Source organism: Cherax quadricarinatus, chromosome 20 (genome assembly GCF_038502225.1).
Source record: "Cherax quadricarinatus isolate ZL_2023a chromosome 20, ASM3850222v1, whole genome shotgun sequence".
NCBI lineage: Eukaryota > Metazoa > Arthropoda > Malacostraca > Decapoda > Parastacidae > Cherax > Cherax quadricarinatus.
The window spans coordinates 42,554,113-42,570,114 of record NC_091311.1 but is presented as its reverse complement, the minus strand read 5'-3'; the positions used below and the strand labels follow the sequence as shown (position 1 = coordinate 42,570,114).

General features: G+C 38.3%; 1 protein-coding gene across 1 annotated transcript in view; it reads right to left on the bottom strand.

The window, feature by feature from the left end:
* Positions 1-12,957: 12,957 nt before the first annotated feature.
* LOC128700871 (Golgi to ER traffic protein 4 homolog) overlaps positions 12,958-16,002 on the bottom strand; it is a 64,060-nt gene continuing 61,015 nt past the window's right edge. Inside the window, exon 8 of the mRNA XM_070087009.1 lies at positions 12,958-15,180. Coding sequence (XP_069943110.1) covers positions 15,065-15,180 — 116 coding nt within the window. The 3' untranslated portion in view covers positions 12,958-15,064. The remainder of the gene's footprint in view (positions 15,181-16,002) is intronic.

The following is a 16,002-nucleotide window of genomic DNA, read 5'->3' as shown; positions in this document are numbered from 1 at the left end:
AAAAATTGTATTCATGTGATTCACAAAAAGGTGATACATTATTGGCATACTTTATAGTCTCTTGACTAGCGCTCACAGGATTTGTAAAGGGTATATAATAATAATAATAATAATAATAATAATAATAATAATAATAATAATAATAATAATAATAATAATAATAATAATAGTTTAATTAGACACATAGTTGTACAAGAAATTATAGGCCAATATATCTGAAATGCGTAGGGATTATTATTATTATTATTATAATCAAGGGGGAAGCGCTAAACCCGGAGGATTATACAGCGCCTGGGGGGGGATGTGGAAGGCATTCAGGCTTAATTCGGGGAACTGGAGCACAGATCCAATTCCCTAAATCAAGAGCCCCTCACCAACATCAAGGAACCTTCCTTGAGGGGAAATGCGTAGGGAGACACTGGTCAGAGAAATAGCAAACATCGAACTCAAGCTAAAGTTCAAATTCAAATTCAAATTCAAACTTTATTCTCTATAAGTATTACAATGCTGAGTTTACAGAATTTGGTTATTGTTTGGTTTACATGTAGTAAAATTGTGATTACAGAGTGTACCACTAGAACGCTTAGCATGGCTAGGCATTTCGGGCATACTTAGTTTTATTCTTAATTGTAAAATATTACAAATTATGAGGTAAGTTGGTATTATGGCTAAGTGACTAAATACTAGTTTGTGAGTTTAGCAATGTGAATGCTTTTGTTTTGGCACTATACATAGTTTCAGTATTGGAGTATCACAGGCCAACTTTTGACTAGTTAAGATTCATTATTTTGAGATTAAGATTGATATTTCTGTTTATGGTCAAATGGGTGAGTGAGTGTAAGTGTGAACCACCAGGTGGTATTCGTATTATTAGTTGACAGGGTGTATCAGGGAGATAAGATGTTTTCTGATGGTAGTTTTGAAGGTGATGAATGTGTCTGCAGTTCTCGAGTTCTCAGGTAGGGTATTCCAGATTTTAGGGCCTTTGACATACATTGAATTTTTGTAAAGGTTTAGTCGGACACGGGGAATGTCATAGAGATGTTTGTGTCTGGTGTTATGCCTGTGGGTTCTCTCACAACTATCAAGAAAGCGTTTTAGGTCAAGGTTAATATTGGAATTATTAAGGTCCTGTAGATGTAGATTGCACAGTAGTAAGTGTGGATGTACTGAACAGGGAGTAAGTTTAGATCTATGAAGAGTGGGGGGAGGTGTTGCCAGGGATGGGATTTAGTGATTATTCTTACTGAGGCTTTTTGTTGTGTTATTATTGGCTTTAGGTGTGTTGCTGCAGTTGATCCCCAAGCACAGATAGCATAGGTGAGGTATGGATATATAAGTGAATGGTATAGTGTGAGAAGGGCAGTTTGTGGCACGTAGTATCGTATCTTGGAGAGGATCCCAACCGTTTTGGATACTTTTTTGGTTATGTGTTGGATATGGGTGCTGAAGCTCAGGTTGTTGTCGAGGTATAGGCCTAGGAATTTGCCCTCATTATGCCTGGTAATTAGAGTGTTGTCGATCTTAATGTTAATTTGCGCATCTCCTGCTCTGCTACCAAACATAATGTAGTAGATAAATTAGACACATGTGCAACTCTTGGGTATCTTTATACCCAAGATACCCAAGAGTTGCACATGTGTCTAATTTATCAACATGTCGGTTCTCTGAACCATCCATCTACAAATAATGTAGTACGTTTTGTCAACGTTAAGCGTAAGTTTATTGGCTGTCATCCAAGTCGATATTTTGATCAGCTCCTCATTAACAATGGTGTTGAGGGTGGCAAGATTAGGGTGAGAGATCACATAAGTCGTGTCGTCAACAAAGAGAATGGGTTTCAGGTGTTGGGATACGTTTGGAAGATCATTGATGTATATGAGGAAGAGCAGGGGACCAAGGACACTTCCCTGCGGAACTCCAGTATCAAGTGGCCGTGTTGTTGATGTTGTGTCTTTAATGGTGACATACTGATACCTATTAGTAAGGTAAGATTTGAAATATGCAAGCGCATAGCCTCTTATACCATAATGGTCAAGTTTGTGGAGTAGGATGCCGTGGTCTACTGTGTCAAAAGCTTTTCTTAGGTCAATAAAAATTCCTAGTGGATATTCCTTATTTTCCAATGCTGTGTAAAGCAGATCTAGCATTTTTATAATTGCATCGTTAGTGCTTTTATTTTTCCTGAATCCAAATTGGCAGGGGTTGAGTATGTTTTGTGACGTTATAAATGAATATAGTCTCCTGTGCACGAGTTTCTCAAAGATTTTGGATAGCAATGGTAAGTTTGATATTGGCCTATAGTTGTTTAAATCTGTAGGGTCACCACCTTTATGTATTGGTGTAACCCTTGCCGTCTTGAGTAGTTTCGGGAAGGTGCTAGCTTCTAGTGACTTGTTAAAAAGCAATGAGATAGTATGCGAGAGGACATGGGCCACTCTCTTGTACAATAATGGTGGGACATGAGACAGATTCCCTGAGTTATTTTTAAGTGACTTTATAATCTCGGTGACTTCCGTGGACTCAGTTGGAGCAAGATAGAAGGAATTTGGGAAATTCCCATCTAGGTAGTCCCCGGCATGGGCATTGGTACGTGGGATTTTATTGGCGAGATTAGAACCTATGGTTGAGAAGAAGTCGTTTATCTTGTTAGCCGTGTCTGTGGGTTGCAGTGGTGTTTCATTAGGTTTAGTTAGGACAATATTCTTGTTTTTTTTTCAGTTTGTGGGTCCCTAGAATCTGAGAGAGTGTTTTCCAGGTCTTTTTTATATCTCCTCTTGTGTCAGTGAATCTACTGGAGTAGTATAGCTGTTTGGCTTTCTTTATTACTTTGGTGAGGACTGATGAATAGTGTTTAAGAATATCTTTGTGTATTAAGCCCTGTCTATATTGCTTTTCTTATAGGAGTCAGGAATCGCGGGAAGAACTAAAAGCCATAAATGAAATCGAAAGAAACCCAAAGTATTTATTTTCTTATGCCAAATCAAAGTCGAGAACAACATCCAGTATTGGGCCCCTACTTAAACAAGATGGGTCCTACACAGATGACAGCAAGGAAATGAGTGAGCTACACAAGTTCCAATATGACTCAGTTTTTAGCAAGCCACTAACCAGACTGAGAGTTGAAGATCTAAATGAATTTTTTATGAGAGAGCCACAGAATATGGTTAACACAAGCCTATCTGATGTTATCCTGACGCCAAATGACTTCAAACAGGCGATAAATGACATGCCCATGCACTCTGCCCCAGGGCCAGACTCACGGAACTCCGTGTTCATCAAGAACTGCAAGAAGCCCCTATCACGTGCTTTTACCATCCTATGGAGAGGGAGCATGGACACGGGGGTCGTCCCACAGTTACTAAAAACAACAGACATAGCCCCACTCCACAAAGGGGGCAGTAAAGCAACAGCAAAGAACTACAGACCAATAGCACTAACATCCCATATCATAAAAATCTTTGAAAGGGTCCTAAGAAGCAAGATCACCACCCATCTAGAAACCCATCAATTACACAACCCAGGGCAACATGGGTTTAGAACAGGTCGCGCCTGTCTGTCTCAACTATTGGATCACTACGACAAGGTCCTAGATGCACTAGAAGACAAAAAGAATGCAGATGTAATATATACAGACTGCAAAAGCCTTCGACAAGTGTGACCATGGCGTAATAGCGCACAAAATGCGTGCTAAAGGAATAACAGGAAGAGTTGGTAAATGGATCTATAATTTCCTCACTAACAGAACACAGAGAGTAGTCGTCAACAGAGTAAAGTCTGAGGGAGCTACGGTGAAAAGCTCTCTTCCACAAGGCACAGTACTCGCTCCCATCTTGTTCCTCATCCTCATATCTGACATAGACAAGGATGTCTGCCACAGCACCGTGTCTTCCTTTGCAGATGACACCCGAATCTGCATGACAGTGTCTTCCATTGCAGACACTGCAAGGCTCCAGGCGGACATCAACCAAATCTTTCAGTTGGCTGCAGAAAACAATATGAGCTTCAACGATGAGAAATTTCAGTTACTCCGATATGGTAAAAATGAGGAAATTAAAACTTCATCAGAGTACAAAACAAATTCCGGCCACAAAATAGACCGAAAAACCAACGTCAAAGACCTGGCAGTGATCATGTCGGAGGATCTCACCTTTAAGGACCATAACATTGTATCAATCGCATCTGCTAGAAAAATGACAGGATGACTAGGGATGCCAAGCCCATGATGACATTCTTCAGGTTGCTTGTTCTATCTAGGCTGGAATATTGCTGCACACTAACAGCACCTTTCAAGGCAGGTGAAGTTGCTGACCTAGAAAATGTACAGAGAACCTTCACGGCGCTCATAACGGAGATAAAACACCTCAATTACTGGGAGCGCTTGAAGTTCCTGAACCTGTACTCCCTGGAATGCAAGCGGGAGAGATACATGATTATATACACCTGGAAAATCCTAGAGGGGCTAGTACCGAACTTGCACACGAAAATCACTCGCAACGTAAGCAAAAGACTCGGCAGACGATGCAACATCCCCCCAATGAAAAGCAGGGGTGTCATTAGCACGTTAAGAGACAATACAATAAGTGTCAGGGGCCCGAGACTGTTCAACTGCCTCCCAGTATACATAAGGGGGATTACCAATAGGCCCCTGGCTGTCTTCAAGCAGGCACTGGACAAGCACCTAAAGTCAGTACCTGACCAGCCACGCTGTGGCTCGTACGTTGGATTGCGTGAAGCCAGCAGTAACAGCCTGGTTGATCAGGCTCTGATCTACCAGGAGGCCTGGTCACAGACGAGGCTGTGGGGGCATTGACCCCCAGAACTCTCTCCAGGTAAACTCCAGTTGGCTGTATATACCTAAAGCCCCTAAGAGAAAGACCCTGGTTATGCAGAACATTTCGGTCAGTATTAAAAAAAAAATTTAACTAATAACTTACTCAGCTCCATGGAGCTGAACTCTTCTCCAAGCTGAGGGATTGACCCTCTGTATTTGACTGAGGAAGCCTACAGTGTAGGCGAAATATTTCATCAATAAAGATACCCAACTGTTGCACTTGGTATTTTATACCATTTTTAAGATAAATGTTGTCTGGGCTTCAGCTTCCTTCTTACCATAACCTCCCACATCCTTATCATATTCTCTATGATCAAGTTCTATATTATTTAATTGATACGTCGCAAGGTAATTGATATTCCCGAGGACTTACAAACTAAATAATATTGAACTCGGTCATACAGAAAGTGAATAGTAAGTTTATTCAGGTACATAAATACAGTTACATAGATTATCATACATAGCAATATATGTGTAGAGAACCTGGGATAATCCAAAAAAGTCAGTGACTTATTTAGATTGGGGTCCTTTTAATACCTTATTATTATACTATAAGGGATATAATATCTTATTATTATACTATAAAGGATATATACTAGGAATAAGGTAGAAAGAGTTATTTACATTTACATGAGTGTTAGTTAAACAAAAAAATCATTCTTCTCCCTTTCTGTCCCTACATTCATTAGGTACCTTTTAGTTAAAAAAATAAGAAATCATTCTTCTCCCTTTCTGTTGCTATATTCATTAGGTACCTTTCAGCTAAAAATATAAAAATTCATTCTTCTCCCTTTCTGTCCCTACATTCATTAGGTACATTTTAGCTAAAAAAACTAAAAAATAATTCTTCTCCCTTTCTGTCCCTACATTCATTAGGTACCTTTTAGTTAAAAAAATAAGAAATCATTCTTCTCCTTTTCTGTCCCTACATTCATTAGGTACATTTTAGCTAAAAAAAAATAAAAAAATCATTCTTCTCCCTTTATGTCACTATATTCATTAGGTACCTTTTGGCTCTCTTCTTGTATTGGTTCATGCTATGACTGGCTTTGACATGTGCAGGTAGTCTGTTCCATTCATTTATTGCTGTACAATAAAAGGTGTTTGAAGCCTGGCCACTGACTATGGCTACTACAAAAGTAAGCGCTAAACCCACAGTCATACAGCACAGAGTGAAAAGGACTTGGGAATAATGGTAAACAGAAATCTGAAGCTAGTGGTATTCTTTGTGCTTAATAGTTTACTACATGTAAACTACACGTTGTATACTATGCTAAGAAATGAATTTTTTGAATTTGAAGACAACAGTACCAAAGTGTGCCCAATAAGGCTAACGGATTAAATTTATATAAAGAAGTATAAACAATGGGAATTCAAAAGTACACTAATACTACAGTTCCTTGTTATTATTATTATTATCAAACTAAGCGCAAAAACCCAAAGGGTCATACAAACTAGTTCATTAAATCACTAGTAAGACCTCAATGGGATTAATGCAGCTCAGTTCTGGTCTCTGGTCTGTATACTATAGAGTAGATATGAATGTACTGGGAACATACAGAGGATTACAAAATTAATCCATTGTATCAGGAATCTTTCATTCGAAGAAAGATGAGACCCTAAACTTTAGGAACTAAAGCTTCATCCTCATGATCATTATTACAATAAAAACTAAGCACTAAACCCACAAGGGTCACAGCACTGCTTCATTCTCTTGAAAGATGTAGAATGAGAAGATTAAGAAGATAAGATTTCGTTTGGATTTTTAAGCCCGCAAGCTTAGCCACCCAGGATAACCCATGAAAGGCAGTGTGCCATCGAGGACTGTCTGTCCATTGGGATCATCAATCTTGTCCCCCAGAATGTGACCCACACCAGTCGATTAACACCCAGGTACCTACTTGCTGCTAGGTGAAGAGGACAACAGGTGTAAGGAAATGCGTCGAAATGTTTCTACCCCGCCAGGAATCAAACTCGGGCCCTCCATGCGTGAAGCAAAAGCTTTGCCAGCCAGACTCACAAAATTATAATGACACAATTGCAAACAAACCATACCACGGGCGGCGTTAGAACCCATGACAGTCTGGAGTTTTGAGATTGACCACAGGTTCTAACCTCGCCCGTGGTATGGTTTGCCAGCCAGTCCACTGGGTCACCCATGATGAGATTTAATTGAAATATGCAAATATTCTATTAATTTTTAAATACAAACTATTTTATTCCGAGGTAATTACATTATTTGTGAGTATAAAGGAAAGATGAATGGCTAGCTGCATTAGCCCGCATGTATTTACAACACAATTTCTTAACAACCTTAATCAAAACCGGTTAAGAAATTGCTAGAACACTAGATATGGTTTATTCTATGATCCATATTTCCAAAATTTGTTCAGTGGCAAAAGCCTTAAGTCTTTATTATCCTGGAAAAGTGAATAAGAGGAAGAGGTATTCAAATTTGGTCAGAAGAGAACATTAGTTGTTTCAGGGCAGGTGAAACTGCTGACCTACAAAATGTACAGAGAACCTTCACGGCACACATAACTGCGATAAAACACCTCAGTTACTGGGAATGCTTGAAGTTCCCCAATCTGTACTCCCTAGAATTCAGGCGGGAGAGAGACATGGTTACATACATTTTGAAAATCATTAAGGAATTAGTACCAAACTTGCACATGAAAATCACTCCCTATGAAAGAAAAAGTCTCGGCAGATGATGCAACATCCCCCCAATGAAAAGCAGAAGCACCACTAGCACGATTAGAGACAACACAATAAGTGTCAGGGGCCCAAGACTGTTCAACTGTCTCCCACCATAATGAGGATTACCAATAGACCCCTGGCTGTCTTCAAGAAGGCGCTTGACAGGCACCTAAAGTTAGTACCTGACCAGCCGGGCTGTGGTTCATACATCGAGCTGCATGCAGCCAACAGTAACAGCCAGGTTGATCAGGCCCTGATCCATCATGAGGCCTGGTCTCAGACCGGGCTGTGGGGGCATTGATCCCCGAAACCCTCTCCAGGTATACCTTGGATCAAGAGCCATTCATAAATGTCAAGGTACCCCTTTAATGCAACATGCTAGCAGATATTCATCCTGACTTAACATGTCTGCCTTCAAAACCAAAATAGTGCTTATGCATCCTCATAACTAGGGTGATGATTGGCAACCACTATCCACCTTTTTCACTTATGCCTGGCCATATTTTCATGTGGAAGCACTAAGTCAGTAGAATAGGAGGCATTCATGTTTGATCCAAGAAAAAAGGAGCCTCTATTTCCTTAGATTAAAAGCACTTCACCAGCATCACAGAATCCTCCTTTGAAGGGATACCTGGGCATAGATTATTATATTCACAAGGAAACACTTTATTATTATATTCATAGGGGCAAGCTAAACCTATAGGGGTTATACAGCACCTGGGTTAATGGGAGGCATTCAGGTTTGATTCAAGGAATTGGAGTGCAGGTCCAATTCCTTAGATCAAGAGCCCCTCACCAGCATCAAGGAACCATCCTACAGTGCTAGTCACTGCAATATGCCACCCCTCCCCCACACACGTACCAAAACACAAACACATACCACATACATTTTTTTTTTTCCCAACAAGTAGGCCGTCTCCCACCGAGGCAGGGTGACCCAAAAAGAAAGAAAATCCCCAAAAAGAAAATACCTTCATCATCATTCAACACTTTCACCTCACTCACACATAATCACTGTTTTTGCAGAGGTGCCCAGAATACAACAGTTTAGAAGTATATACATATAAAAATACACAATATATCCCTCCAAACTGCCAATATCCAAGACTCCTCCTTTAGAGTGCGGGCATTGTACTTCCCATTTCCAGGACTCAAGTCCGGTTATATAAAAAACCGGTTTCCCTGAATCCCTTCATTAACCCTTTCAGGGTCCAAGGCCCAAATCTGGAGTCACGCACCAGTGTCCAAGAATTTTCATAAAAAAAATTTGTTATTTTTTCTTATGAAATCGTAGAGAATCTTTTTGTGAAGGTAATAAAACAAAAAGTACGAAATTTGGTGGAAAATTGACGAAATTATGCTCTCGCGAATTTTGATGTGTCAGCGATATTTACGAATCGGCGATTTTGCCGACTTTGACTCCCATTTTAGGCCAATTACATTATTCCAATCAACCAAATTCTTAGCTATTTCACTAGTATTACTTCTATTCTATCGATTGAGCACAAGAAATCGCCAAGTCAACTGTTTCAACTACAAAATAAAGTGATCGGAAATTGTTAATTTGGCCAATTTAACACAAAGTTCAAAATATTCCAATTTCAAAATAGGGTCCAGAATGAACAATGTAGGCATTCCTGGCACTAAACTAACATTTCCTCTGTTCATTAGTTATGTTTTGAGGCTTTACAAATAAATTCCATTTTGATTTTTTATTCACATAATGAATTTTTATTCACACCAAAAAATAGAAGATTTACTGTTATGCAATACTGTAATAATTGTATAAATATCATCACCATATTTGTGAATGTATATTAGACCCACCAGCTGACGTGTATTAGACGTGTGAGGTCGTTTGTTTACTCTTGAATATCGGCAAAAATTTAACATTTCTGCTACTTTGAGCTCAGTTTCAAGCCATTTCCAGTGCTAAAACCAATCAAAATCATCTCTATTTCTGTAATATGTCTTCCATTCTATCAAATGAGACCAAGAAATCGCAAATACAACTATAAAAAACATACGAAAAAACACTGCAAAGTTGCTGTTTTAATCGAAAAATCATGATTTCATTTTTTTTCTCTCATTATACACAGTGTGCTGCAGGATCTGTTTTATGTGGTGCACACATACCACATAGATGTATTCTCTCATATCTAGGCCCAAATGTACCACTCACAGTTTATCAGAGTGAGCTGAGCTCATGGCGTAGATCTACGGTTTGGACCCTGAACGTAAAGCCGTAGATCTACGGGACGGACCCTGAAAGGGTTAAATATTACCCTATTCACACTCCAACAGCTCGTCAGGTCCCAAATACCATTCGTCTCCATTCACTCCTACTCAACATGCTCACACATGCTTGCTGGAAGTCCAAACTCTTTACCCACAACACCACCTTTACCCCCTCCCTCCAACCTTTTCGAGGAAGACCCCTACCCCGCCTTCCTTCCCCTACAGATTTATACGCTCTCCATGTCACTCTACTTTGATCCATTCTCTCTAAATGACCAAACCACCTCGACAAACCCTCTTCAGCCCTGACTAATACTTTTATTAACTCCACACCTTCTAATTTCCACACTGAATTTTCTGCATAATATTTACATCGCATATTGCTCTTAGATAGGACATCTCCACTGCCTCCAACCGCCTCCTCGTTGCAGCATTTACAACCCAAGCTTCACACCCATATACGAGTGTTGGTACTACTATACTTTCATACATTCCCTTCTTTGCCTCCATAGATAACGTTTTTTGACTCCACATATACCTCAATGCACCACTCACCTTTTTTCCCTCATCAATTCTATGATTAACCTCATCCTTCATAAATACATCCGCCGACACGTCAACTCCCAAATATCTTCCATAGCCCTCCTCCCCAATTTGGTATCCAGTTTTTCTTTATCTAAATCATTTGATATCCTCATCACTTTACTCTTTTCTGTGTTCACTTTCAACTTTCTACCTTTACACACACTCCCAAACTCATCCACTAACCTTTGCAATTTTTCTTTAGAATCTCCCATAAGCACAGTATCATCAGCAAAAAGTAACTGTGTCAATTTCCATTTTGTATTTGATTTCCCATAATTTAATTCCACCCCTCTCCTGAACATCCTAGCATTTACTTCTTTTACAACCCCATCTATATATTAAACAACCATGGTGACATTACACATCCCTGTCTAAGACCTACTTTTACCGGGAAGTAGTCTCCCTCTCTTCTACACACCCTAACCTGAGCCTCACTATCCTCATAAAAACTCTTTACAGCATTTAGTAACTTACCACCTATTCCATATACTTGCAACATCTGCCACATTGCTCCCCTATCCACTCTATCATATGCCTTTTCTAAATCCATAAATGCAATAAAAACTTCCCTACCTTTATCTAAATACTGTTCATATATGTGCTTCAATGTAAACACTTGATCTACACATCCCCTACCCACTCTAAAACCTCCTTGCTCATCCGCAGTTCTACATTCTGTCTTACCTCTAATTCTTTCAACAATAACCCTATTGTACACTTTTCTTGGTATACTCAGTAAACTTATTCCTCTATAATTTTTACAATCTCTTTTGTCCCCCTTCCCTTTATATAAAGGGACTATACACGCTCTCCGCCAATCTCTAGGTACCTTCCCCTTTTTCATACATTAAACAAAAATACCAATCACTCCAACACTATGTCTCCCCCTGCTTTTAACATTTCTGTCATGATCCCATCAGTTCCGGCTGCTTTACCCCCTTTCATTCTACGTAATGCCTCACGCACCTCCCCCACACTCACATCCTGCTCTTCTTCACTCCTAAACGATGGTATACTTCCCTGGCCAGTGCATGAAATTACCGCCTCCCTTTCTTTGTCGACATTTAAAAGTTCCTCAAAATATTCTCGCCATCTACCCAAAACCTCCATCTCCCCATCTACTAACTCCCTTACTCTGTTTTTAACCGACAAATCCATTTGTTCCCTAGGCTTTCTTGTTTAACTCATTCCAAAATTTTTTGTTTTCATTAAAATTTCTTGACAGTACCTCTCCCACTCTATCATCCGCTCTCCTTTTGCACTCTCTCAGCACTCTCTTCACCTTTCTTTTACTCTCCATATACTCTACTCTTCTTGTAACACTTCTGCTTTGTAAATGCCTCTCATAAGCTACCTTTTTCTCTTTTATCACACCCTTTACTTCATCATTCCACCAATCACTCCTCTTTCCTCCTGCACCCACCCTCCTATAACCACAAACTTCTGCCCCACATTCTAATACTGCATTTTTAAAAGCATTCCAACCCTCTTCAATCCCCTCCACTACTCATACCTGCACCAGCCCACCTTTCTGCCAATAGTTACTTATATTTCAGCCAAATTTCCTCCTCCCTTAGTTTATACACTTTCACTTCCCTCTTACTTGTTGTTGCCATTTTCCTCTTATCCCATCTACCTCTTACTCTAACTGTTGCTACAACTAGATAATGATCCGATATATCAGTTGCCCCTCTATAAACGTGTACATCCTGGAGCCTACCCATCACCCTTTTATCCACCAATGCCTGCACTCTATAGGAGGGGTTCGAGATATTGGCAGTTTGGAGGGATATATTGTGTATTTTTATACGTATATATTTATACGTATATACCCTGCCTCGGTGGGAGATGGCCGACTTATTAAAAAAAAAAACTTCTTCTAAACTGTTGTATTCTGGGCACCTCCGCAAAAACAGTGATTATGTGTGAGTGAGGTGAAAGCGTTGAATGATGATGAAAGTATTTTCTTCTTGGGTCACCATGCCTCGGTGGGAGACGGCCGACTTGTTGAAAAAAAAAAAATATATATATATAGATGTATATACATTACACTTGACTGCCCAAAGGCAGCTACTATTGGGAAGTTTTTCCAGTAGTTTATTGGGTAACAATATAAAAAGTATAAATCGCACACAAAGGTGTTAGCTTATCTTAGTCACTTTTTTTTTTTTTAACACACTAGCCATGTCCCACTGAGGCAGGGTGACCCAAAAAGGAAAGAAACACTTTCACTATCATTCACACATAATCGCTGTCTTTGCAATAAAATAAATAATATAATCAAGGGGGAAGCGCTAAACCCGAGGGATTATACAGCGCCTGGGGGGGGGGGGGATGTGGAAGGCATTCAGGCTTAATTCGGGGAACTGGAGCACAGATCCAATTCCCTAAATCAAGAGCCCCTCACCAACATCAAGGAACCTTCCTTGAGGGGTCTGTCTTTGCAGAGATGCCCAGATATGGCAGGTAAAATGTCACTCCAAACAGCCAATATCTCCTTTTTCAAGCAAAATTGTTGGCATCAAGTACATTCAAGCCTCCTTAATCTACTTCTTGTGTATACTCTTCAATTTTCTTGTAACAGGATGAAAATATGGAAATTAATTTTTTAAATTCAGATTTTATTCACACAATTTCTGATAGTTAATAGTAGGAATGACAATAAAATTAGGACAAGAGAAAAAGAGACAATATACTATTAAGAGACAAATGCATCAAATGATATAGGCTAATGGTCAATATAAAAATATTCCATTAACAATTTAAGAAACTATAACAAAGAGGGCAAGAAAAGACAAATGTTTAGAGAAGCTCATCAAAAATGGAAGAAGCAATGTATGTAAAGTTAAAAACACAAAACAGACTATTCACACTGACAAAACATGAAACTTTAAATCAGAAGGAACCACTTATACTCATGCAAAAACTAATCCAACATCCACCAAAGTTCATCAGTAATGTCTGAAGCATTGCTAGTCTTGTAGCAACACAATTACCACTGAACAATGTATCACAAAGATCTGAGAGGCATTCTTTTATGCAAAGAACTGCATCATACAACCAGATGTATTTTGCAAACAAGTGCCAAATACACACACTGGTATCATAGCTTGGTAATAACAATATTCACTCTTATTTGTGTAATTTTTGGCCTCGGTTCATTTTAACCACTCTCAATACTGCACTAGTTCATCTGTTTTTAATAAGATAAAAAAAAAAGCTATTTTTGCAAATTAGTTCTAATGTAATGCTGCAATCTTTGAGTCAAACTAATGCAGTGAATATTACTGAATACATATGAGCTTGCTTACACAGTGATGATACACCATCATCCACATAATGCATCTACCTTCATTATGTGTGTTTTATTACCATTATTATTATCATGAAACACTTAAAAAATCTGATGCCAGTTATCACAAACTTTTATAAATATTTTCAAGTATTAAACATCATATTAACATCTGGCACAAAGCCAATAAAACAAATAATCTAACAGTACCTCCCCTCAAAAAAGAAGCCACCGGTAGAACATATTAAGAGAGACGGATTCTTTGTTAATTTACATTCATTTACATAAAACAAAACAAAAAAAGTACAAGTAAATTAATGTTGGCTGTGAAAAACTACTGAATTACTTTTCTTAGCAAATCCATCAACATTTCAAAAGTAGAATTAGGGATAACTAGTTAGGTGTGTTCAATGACTGACTCATCAATTAAAATTTTAATGCACTTTCCATAGTCTACACTTGAATTTTTATTTTCATCCACACTTGAACATAACAATGCACTTATTCTATTATTGAAAGTTTGTCAATTTTCCTCATACATATCTTAATTTAAGAGAAAGACAAAACATATATTGCATATATGGCATAGAAGAGCACTTTCTTAGTACAGAAATTAAAAATGTCTTGCAAGTGTTTCAATCTCTAACTGGTTACTTTTAAATTTACTTTTAATTTTGCCCTAAAAGTAATCTACAGGACAAAAATTCATCTAATAGCTATCTGAGGCAGATTATTACTAGTATTGAGAAACATATGGACAGTGCATTAAACAGTCTGTATCTAATTTTCTAATTTATCTTTTAATAGTACGTATTACAAAACTGCATCAACATTTGATACACACATTTAATTTTATTAGTTTTTGTAATCTATACAACAGTGATCTCGGTAGCAAAATCTAAGGTGTCTAAGTAACCTTTCACTATTTACAGACTTAAGTTTTCTAAGATAAGAATCTCATTCTAATTCTGCAAAAAACATATATGCACACAAAGAATATCTATGTAAAAACATTATTCAAATGCATGACTGTAAAAAGATTAAACAAAGAACTGCTCCATAAATATTGAAAACTTTGAACAAATCAATTTCCTCTATTAACTAACTGAAATTAAAGGACCTCACTCTATTGCTTACAAAACAAACCCTTCGGTAGAAAGGATCAGTTCCAAGATCAGTATAGATGTATTTATAGCTATGATACAAAAATTTAAGGTGCATATATAATGTATATGTATGAATATACAAACACATTCTGACTCTCACACCCTTTCTGACAAAAAGCACACACACAAACACACATACTTTCAAATACATATTTTCACATCTGCTTAACACACAGGTGAAAGTTTGTGTATCTGCCTCTCCACAAGAGAATTAAGTTAAGCACCTAAGAGCCCTACAATAACACAACATTAGTCCAGCTCCTCTGCTGCCATGGGTTGTGAGGAAGATGGGCCACCCATTGTTACTTCATCTTCAGAATCATCATCTCCAAGACCTCCTCCAAGCAGCCCCTGAAGCAAATTCCCTAGAAAGACAGGAGCATATTTAAATCTTAAAACTATCTATGAACTTGTATATTTAGTTTAAAATACAGTAGGACCCCTGTATCCGCAGGGGATACGTTCCAAGGACCTGTCATGGATACTGAAACTGTGGATAGTAGCAAATCCTATATATAAGTTCTATACATACTTATTATAAAATTTAATTAATACATTATGCACAATAAGTAGAGAATTATCACTTTTTCACTGATGGGAAGCACTTTACGGCTTCTCTAAGGCTTGAAGAATTGTTAGCTTTTCTACTTTTGTGCTTTGGGGCCATTATTATACACAAGAACACAACACACAAGAAAGGAGGAACACTGCAGGAGGCCCGTTGGCCCATACTAGGCAGGTCCTTTACAATTCATCCCACTAACAAAACATTTGCCCAACCCAATTTTCAATGCCACCCAAGAAATAAGCTCTGATGTGAAAGTCCCACTCAAATTCAACCCCTCCCACTCATGTACTTATCCAACCTAAATTTGAAACTACCCAAAGTCCCAGCCTCAATAACCCAACTAGGTAGACTGTTCCACTCATCAACTACCCTATTTCCAAACCAATACTTTCCTATGTCCTTTCTAAATCTAAACTTATCTAATTTAAATCCATTACTGCGGGTTCTCTCTTGGAGAGACATCCTCAAGACCTTATTAATATCCATTTTATTAATACCTATCTTCCACTTATACACTTCGATCAGATCTCCCCTCATTCTTCGTCTAACAAGTGAATGTAACTTAAGAGTCTTCAATCTTTCTTCATAAGGAAGATTTCTAATGCTATGTATTAATTTA